This window comes from Triticum dicoccoides, chromosome 2B (genome assembly GCF_002162155.2).
Source record: "Triticum dicoccoides isolate Atlit2015 ecotype Zavitan chromosome 2B, WEW_v2.0, whole genome shotgun sequence".
NCBI lineage: Eukaryota > Viridiplantae > Streptophyta > Magnoliopsida > Poales > Poaceae > Triticum > Triticum dicoccoides.
In genome coordinates, this window is record NC_041383.1 from 305,695,929 (window position 1) to 305,704,966 (window position 9,038).

General features: G+C 42.8%; 1 protein-coding gene across 1 annotated transcript in view; it reads left to right on the plus strand.

Moving 5' to 3' along the window:
- The window catches only part of LOC119363581 (NAD-dependent malic enzyme 62 kDa isoform, mitochondrial-like), a 9,261-nt gene extending 4,957 nt beyond the window's left edge, over window positions 1–4,304 (plus strand). Inside the window, exons 9-19 of the mRNA XM_037628951.1 lie at window positions 443–549; window positions 750–861; window positions 1,170–1,283; window positions 2,228–2,293; window positions 2,843–2,915; window positions 2,989–3,075; window positions 3,300–3,354; window positions 3,449–3,520; window positions 3,602–3,664; window positions 3,739–3,853; window positions 3,934–4,304. Coding sequence (XP_037484848.1) covers window positions 443–549; window positions 750–861; window positions 1,170–1,283; window positions 2,228–2,293; window positions 2,843–2,915; window positions 2,989–3,075; window positions 3,300–3,354; window positions 3,449–3,520; window positions 3,602–3,664; window positions 3,739–3,853; window positions 3,934–4,008 — 939 coding nt within the window. The 3' untranslated portion in view covers window positions 4,009–4,304. The remainder of the gene's footprint in view (window positions 1–442; window positions 550–749; window positions 862–1,169; window positions 1,284–2,227; window positions 2,294–2,842; window positions 2,916–2,988; window positions 3,076–3,299; window positions 3,355–3,448; window positions 3,521–3,601; window positions 3,665–3,738; window positions 3,854–3,933) is intronic.
- Window positions 4,305–9,038: the final 4,734 nt, after the last annotated feature.

Below are 9,038 nucleotides of genomic sequence, written 5' to 3' on the forward strand. Positions count from 1 at the left end.
GATATAATATTAAAAATACTGTGGGGGCATCCCACGGTCTCTTAGATAAAAAAAGATGCAGAAACTTTTTTTCTTCTATTTATTGCATATTTACTTCATTAACAATTGAAATAGTACTTCCTCTGTTTGTTTTTATAAGGTCTATGGTTTTTCGTATCCACTGTCAGAAATTAATGCATGCACATGATTTTTTTCAGAAGGTTTATTGCTATTTTTCCTTTCTTGGCGTCGTTTATCACATCTTCCCACCTTTATAAGAATAGAACTACAAACTGTTCGCTCCTCCATATCCAAGATATTTAAATAAGAATAACATAGTCATTTCTTTTGATATTTTTGTTGGCTTATATACTTAATCCTTTTCACTCACAATGTGCAATATATTTGAAAATTCCTGGAGTAAAATTATCACACTTGAGATGACTATTATTTATGTACAAAGGGAACTGCTGGCGTTGCAATAGCTGGTCTTCTTGGAGCTGTAAGAGCACAAGGAAGGCCAATGATAGACTTTCCAAAGCAAAAGATTGTTGTAGCAGGTGCTGGCAGGTTCGGATCATGTCCAATGTTTCAGAACTTATTACAAAACTAGAGTATAACTCTTTCATGATTAATGACTGAATTGATTCTATGTACTAACTGTGATGTTACTGAAACTTGATTACATCAATAAAGATCAAAAAATTATCATAACCTTTGATCAAGTACATTTCAGAAGTATGACGTTAATTACATTTCACCTTTTGCAGTGCTGGGATTGGTGTTGTGAATGCTGCAAGCAGGACCATGGCAAGGATGCTGGGAAACAACGAGGTTGCTTTTGAGAGTGCTAGGAGCCAATTCTGGATAGTCGATGCTCATGTGAGTCGGATCCCTAAGAATGTTTCTTATGCCTGCTGGAGTTTTCTTGTATTTGTATAATAATAGTTTCACTAAGGATTACACTACTCTGTTGTTCTATCAAAATTAACTGCATGTTCTATCAAAGTCCACTCCACTATCACATTGCCTGTGAATGATTATCATGCTTATCAGCCAATCATAAGCTGAATAATTTGGCAATGTGTTGACACTTGACACAGTCTAGAATTTTTGTATCTTCACTATTGATCTTCCTTGCATGCACTTTTTTAAACCTTACTACATTATCTCTGTTCTATTTTGGCCAGGGTTTAATAACAGAGGAACGTGTAGACATCGACCCAGATGCACGTCCTTTTGCTAGGAGAAAGAGTGAGCTAACTCACCAAGGCCTAAATGAGGGTGCAAGCTTGATTGAAGTGGTATTTATCTAAAGTTTATATTTATTATATTAGATTATAATAGATGGTTCTTTTCACAGCATATGTACTGTTAGGCATACATCTTACTGACTACCAAGATCCATGCATGGTAATATGTGCATGCCAGAGTTTATTCACTATTAGCAAGATTTTTTTCTAGCTTATTCACTAAGTATAGTTGAATATTTTAGAAGTTCTCTTTTTAATGAGTTCTAAAATGAACCTAGATGCAAAATGTTCAGAAATAAACTCAATCCCCAAATAATACTATCTCTAGCGATCTCACCCTACAGCCAATGCTTATATTATCTGGTATCCCCTGTTGTAATGTGTTTCACGAATTTTGCGTGGCCTAGAACTAATGTCATTCACAAAGTCCACATTCCATGTGGGAGTATAACTCAGATCGCAAAAGAAAAATCTGTTACAAAAAAACCCTAGGGCTCTAATAGGCCAATATATATATACATGTACAGGTGTAGGATATGCAGAAAGCCCCTTATACAACGGGGTAAATACAAAAGGCTACATGGCTATATAAATAGTACCCTAACAACTTTTAACCTCTTCCAGTCTGGCGCCGCCACCAATGGTACTGTCTGTTTCTTTTACATTTTCCCTGAACTTTATTTATGAGATATTGCATTTGTCAAGTTATATCAGCATAAGCTTTCCATCGAAAAGCCAGCCTTAAGTCTGTTTAAAATTCACATTACCTTATCGAAATAAAATTCAGTTCATGAAAGAATAAGACATGTGGAGTTTAAGACTGATGCATATGAATAGTAGCAGTAGGATATATTACTGAAGCTCCAAATGAGCCCATTAGAATTCAAGATTGTACAGCTCATGCATTATTTAGTGTTGATCCTCTATAGTTTTGAGTTCAAGTTTTGGTGCTGCTGATGCTCAACTATTTGCACTGTACCATGTGTATCGAACAGGTTAAAAAGGTGAAGCCTGATGTCATACTTGGACTATCTGCTGTTGGTGGTTTGTTCTCAAAGGAGGTATAATATTTTACAATAACTGCATGCCAAGTTTGTTCAGCATTGATTCCAAGCCACTTTCACTGAAGCTAAAGCCATAAGCTAATTCATGATCTGTGTCCTATTGTTGTTACCGCCACTAGTTTCAGTGACTAGTTATATGACAGGACATTTGATATGTTGCAGATGGCAGAGCCATTAACTTCCCAGTTATGTCCGGACTGTTGTTAGTTAAATAATGAAATTCGTTATATTTATAGTACCCTTAGATTGTACTCCGTCTGTAAACTAATGTAAGCCGTTTTAGGTCACTAAAGATATAAGACGTTTTAGGTCACTACTTTTGCAGAGGGAGTAGGTCTTTTTTTTTCTGCGTGGTGGTAATTCTGTCTATAGGGCCCCTGCAAATCCTATGTTTATCTGAAGTTATGGACCTTGCATCAGGACCAATTTGGCACTCATTGATTAGATTAAATCATTAGTTGCATGATGTCTGCTATTTTGACTTTTTGATAATGGTCAACAATTGAAGTGATGCTGCTGATTGTGGTGGGTTCTTTGTACCTTCAGGTTTTAGAAGCACTAAAAGATTCGTCCTCTTCCAGACCAGCAATTTTTGCGATGTCAAATCCAACTAAGAATGGTTCGTGATATGAAAGTTTACTAATGTTTTCTTTACAGCTGCCATCTAATTCTGTGTTGGTTACATATTATAGCTGAATGTACACCTGAAGAAGCCTTCTCAATTATTGGTGAAAAGGTCGTATTTTCCAGTGGAAGCCCATTTGACGATGTGGATCTTGGTATGTCTGTCCAGTCTTGCGTCCTTCCTTTTGTGGTGCTCCTTCCAATGTCAGCTGAGCATCACTATGTCGTAATGTGTCAGTTATATCTTACTATGCTTGGCATCAGCTAATGCAACGGATCAAACATATTGCGTAACCAAAACTGTGATGATTTGATGAATTGCGGAGATACTCAATCTGTAAGATGTTACTCTGAGTAGCTTATACTGATTCTCTTGCAGGCGATGGAAAGATCGGCCACTCTAATCAAGGGAATAACATGTATCTCTTTCCTGGGTTAGTCCTGTTACTATTGTAAACTATATATATGCAACGAGACTTGGTTCTTGTGCAAATTATGATTCATTTCCGTTGCTTGACCACTGTGCAGAATAGGACTTGGAACCCTGTTGTCTGGTGCACGGATTGTCTCTGATGGAATGCTTCAGGCGGCGGCAGAGCAGTGACTTCCTTGACTTGTCATCTTTTGACACAAGCTGCTTATTTAATCTAGTCTATTTTATTAACCATGAAAATTGTTTAGCTTGGCTTCATACATGAAAGAGGAGGAGGTTCTCCAAGGGATAATTTACCCTCCAACCTCCAGGTTATATACTCGTACAATCAATATTTCAGTTTTCCGTGTTGTTATGCCTATTGATTATATATGGTTACACTCAGAATTCGTGACATCACTAAGGAGGTGGCGGCGGCAGTTGTGAGGGAAGCTGTTGCAGAGGACCTAGCTGAGGGATACCGTGACATGGATGCACGCGAGCTTGCAAGACTGAGCGAGGTAGGAAATCACCTTACTGCTCATCCAGGATTTATGATTATGTTAGTTGATTAACTTTGAACAAAAAATTTGTCTTGCAGGAAGAAACAGTTGATTATGTCAAGAACAACATGTGGAATCCAGTTTATCCAACAGTAGTGTACAAGAAAGACTAGAATTCTACTCATGCATGTAAAATACATGCTCACTCATCATGTGCAATTTACCTTGGGCTATTCTTTCGATCTTTGGAAATATAGCCACCTCCACTACGAGCATTGAGTCTCACGATTGTTTTTATGCGATCGATCACGTGATAGAACGAAAGACCGGTCCCAGTTTTTTGTCGTCTAATGCTGTCAGAGGTACACTAGGTAGTGCGGGGTAGGCTCGCAGCTCCCTGTCTGTCACATTTGAATTTGATGAGGTACTTGCAATAATAACTGGGACTTGCATTCCTGTTTTCTCCCAACGGTCATATCTTATGTCGTGTGTTTCTAACTGGGACTTGGAAGCAGCAAGTTGACCGCTTGCACATCACACGGTCGTTGGCAAAAGGGAGAGATGGCTTCAACGAGTAAACTAATTTGTAGCTCCTCTAGTTCCCCAATCTTGGTCAATGTTTTTCCTTCTTTCCAAGCTCCCATCTTTTTCCTAATCTCTTAACCTTGGTGCACGAGGCCATTGGCAACTAAACCATGCAGGAATTCGCTGGTTTTGAAGGCACATTTGGAATGACTGAATTGTGCTAACTACCCTGCTCCAAATCTGTTCGATGTACAAGTATTGTCCATTACCTATGAATGACTGAATTGTGCTAACTACCCTGCTCCAAATATGTTCGATGTGCAAGTATTGTCCATTACCTATCACGTAACCTGTGTCCTCGGGCTCCGCTGTTGTCTCGACGACGTTTGCTCCAGCGTCGGCGTGAAGTTTGGGAGGTAGTTCAGGAGCGGATGCAGATTGTGGTCTGCATCGACGACATCTGAAAGACGGAACGTGTGCTGGGTTCGTGGTTCGTGGATGGTAGGTATGGTTTTCTCTTTCGGCGTCTTAGTCGTGGTGGGGTGCCAGATCTGAAGTTCGATGGCGTGTCCGGGGTGTTGCTCCGGTCTGATTCGTTCAACGACAATGGCTTCACTTTTGGTGAGCCACCTTGAAGGTCCGCAAAGCTGCATATCAGCGATGGAGCCGCGTCGAACTCGGGTGAGGAGGTGATCCGTCATTCTTTTCTTCGATGGCTGCTGTGGTGGTGCCGGAGGCAGGTGACGGGCGTTAGTGTCAAGCTCAGAGATGTTCTGCTATCTTTTCAGTTTTGTCATGTCGGTTCTTACGTGACTTGTATTTTGTTCTTTATGATATGAATGAGACACGTATTACCATGCAAAAAAAAAACACTTAATTTGGGAAGGAGGGGGTATGTGCTTGTATGAGTAGTTTTTCATGTTACCTTTCATCGGGGTGCATTGAGCCTGAGTTCTGCCTTCCCTATAGATCCTTCTTGCTCTAGATTCTAGTTTCAGAACAATATCTTCTTTAGTTGGAGGTAATTTTTTTGCCTCATTTATTAATTAAGAGGGAATAGAGTTTGTTACATGGCCATGGCCTCAAATACATTACATTAGGTATTTAGTCATTACTCTCCCGGCATTGATTAATCCCAACTTTTTCGCCCAGCAATGGCATTGATTAATCACAACTTCTTCGCCCGGGCATTGATTAATCTCAGCTTTTTCGTCCTGACATTGTTTCGCGTCGGCAATGGCATTGATTAAGGGAAACACTTATTAGCAGACGTATGGTAAAAGTCATTTATCAGACCAGTCGCATGCCGTCGATTTGCTTTAAATCTCACGGTCCAGAATGCTTCCATCTCGACGTGTTTTCAAAAGGGCAGCGATCTGCGCCGGCGCACCGGCCCAACAGTTGGGCCGGTCGAGGCCCAGCCGTCCGATGCGGTTTGCATGAACCGTTAGATCTGCGCGCATACACGGACTGAAGCAACCGTTGCAGCAAAAAAGAACAGTTTTGTTGCGACCGTGTACGAACAGGCACAAGAAGAAAAACAGGGAGTTGGATCCCCCCGCGACTGACCGTCCCCGATCCGCGGCGGCGGCGGCTAGATCCGCCTGTTATTCGTTCCCCGCGGCCGAATCACGTCGACGAGGAGCTCCCCCACCTATCAAGCCGCCTTGGGATTGCTTCAATCATGTCTTACATACGTCATGACCTCCTTGCCGCCATGGATTTGGGCTCGAGCTCCGTTACGGCCGGTCGAGGTTGTAGCTCGCCACGAGCCCGTAGCAGCTCGCCGGCGACCGGTTGCAGCATGCACCCCTGCCCCCCGTGCTGGATCTCGCCGCCAGAATTCACGGAAACCCGTGCTGGGTCGCAACTCAGCCATGATGGATGTAGCAAAATATTATGCCGGTTGTAGCAAAAAACGATGCTAGTTGTAGCAAAACCGCGACGCCGGCTGTGTGTTGTAACAAAACGTGACGCTAGTTGTAGCAAAATGCTATGCCAGTTGTAGCAAAAATTTATGCCGGTTGAAGCACGTAGCAAAACTGCAGCATTTTATCATCTTCTTCCACCTCCAGCCGTCGCTGGTTGAAGCTTTCTTATTTTCATAGTGTCTAGTTGTAGCTTTCTCTCTCAATGGTGGGAGCTTTTTCCAACAACCGTTGAAGCTTTTTTACCAAAAGTTGTAGCTATTTTTTTTAGCAGCACTTGGTCAAGGCTTTTTGTGTCGTTTCGGTTGAAGCTTTTTTAATCGAAGGATGTAGCATTTCATGTCAACGGTTGTAGCTTTCCGGCGATGGCGCTGACCGCTTGTAGCTTTCTCTACATCCGGTTGAAGCTTTTCATCTAGGGGATGAAGCTTTTTTTTAAACGGTTGCAACATGAGGGGGTGCGACGATTCTGCAGAAGCCTCTGGTGTCGACCATCGCCGTCCGGCTCGTCGGCGGCGAGGCAGAAGCACGAGACGTGTGGGAGTTGCAACCGCTGGGGATGGGGATTGGTCAACGGGCTGCATCCAATGGCGAAACGGGCTGTAAAGCATGGCGGGGTGAGATCTACATCCATGGACGCGCGGGGGATTCGACCTTCCATGGCCGACGGCGAGATGTGGGCGCCGGCGCTGCAGGAGATGAGGATGGGAACGGGATCCGCGGAGCTGCGAGACAGAAACGAGGCGAGATTCGCGAGATCCGCAGCGCCACGTGGTTGCTCGCGACTGGGTCGCGGCGTGCGCGCGTGGACTGGACCGGCCGAAGCTTCGGCCGGTGCCCCGGCCCCAAACGTTTCCCTTTTCAAAACAGCCCCTTCCGATTTTCTAGCCACATCCTCTGCTATAATCCATCCCGCATTAATATGACATGCCATAAACGCATCCGACGCTCCCTCCTCGTCTCCGTCGCCTGCTCCCGTGTTGCCGATCTCGTCAATCTGCTCACCACCCTCACCTCTCCGCCATGAACCAGCCTCCACCCTCTGTGCCCATGAGACACACCGCGCGGTGCGCCATGTGCCGTGGTGCACCCTCCCGTCATCAGGTGGCCATGCCGCCATTACCCGAGCGCGGTGCCTGCTTCCGAGCGGTGACTCCATTCTTGACGAAGAACCAACACCCTCTTCCCTCCACCAATCTGGTCCATCCTTGTGTGGCAACGTCTTATGGCTTGTGTGTTGCTCGCATGGCACGCAAGGTAAGTTTGGCCAGATGACAACAGGTGATGCCCTGAGCGAGGCGCCACCTTCACCCCACGTTGCTAATTCTGTATCAGGATCTTGTATGGCATGATGCGAGTTTTCTTGTCATTTTCAGGATCTGCTCAATACGATCATACATGCCTCCATGGTGTCTCGTGCATGTGTTTATTGTACTAACACTTTGCTTCAAAGATTGCTGAACCATGATTCTTTGTTTCTTGGATATGTTTCTAGACCAGACGAGCACGCGCCCTGTCCACGACAATCTCCAACACGCCCTGGGCATGCTTGACGCATAGATGATTGGTTCTTTTGCGGAAAGAAGAAGTAATTATTTTGGAGACATGAATCCTGTAGCATCGGTTGAAAATATGATTAGTTGATGCTGCAACATACTACGAATCTGAAACTCTAACCGTTTATGTAGAAAAGAAGTAGCAGAAAAAATGGAAGCATACAAAATTACTAATTGATGTGTATGTTGGCTGGGAAACAAACATGAGTGTAATACAAGGAGCATGCAACAATTAGTATTGTTCGAAGCATAGCTGTGGCAGTGGCAATATATAGTGGCATGAAACAAACTATAATATTCTACAAATAAGAAGCATGTAGCAATAATGTCAGAAACATAGGTAATTTGCTAGCATGACATACTACATGAGAAGCATTACAATGTCGGAAGCATCGCAACCTTTTTACATCATTTATTTGAGGAAAATATGCCACATTTGTAAGACGACATTATGCTTAGTCGTCATACCCCCGCTCATCCGCTTCGACAACATTGGCATCATGCTCAACTTGGCAGCAACACGATCGTCCCTGCTATGCCGACGCAAAGGGAATATGTCCCACCACGCTTGCACATTTTGTATCGACGTAGTACATAGTTAGTGCTTCACATTCGCCATGGAAGCATATCCTCGATTCGATAGAAGCTAATTTATATTTCTTAGGAAACACCTTATATATATATATATAAAATGTTTGGGGCACCTAGGTGCCCAGGCACCTAAGCACCATGCAGGTAAGTCCCATGTGATTGATCACTTTCCAAATATTGTTGCATGCCATACCTGCCATAATAATGCATGTTATTATAATACCTTGCAATTTATTTCCATCTATAAAATGACGTCCTAGTTTCCTAATAAATATGTACGTATTATAATACCTCGTGTATGCTCTCTTGTTTTTGTCTTGTATTCATAACCGGAATACAACACACACACATATGCTGCACACATCTTTATATTTTGACTACTAAAAATAAAAAGATACTGCCATGCCTATCGTAAGATTTTTGTCCTAGGTATCATATACCTAACACTAAGAATTAGTGTACATATAATAGTACGTATATAACAGAAACATATAAATAATATACCCAAGGTACGATAGAGAGAAATGATATACCTAAGAAATATATGTCCCAAAAGTGATATACCACTGAATGGTAATTAAAGTATGATAATAATAAAAATAT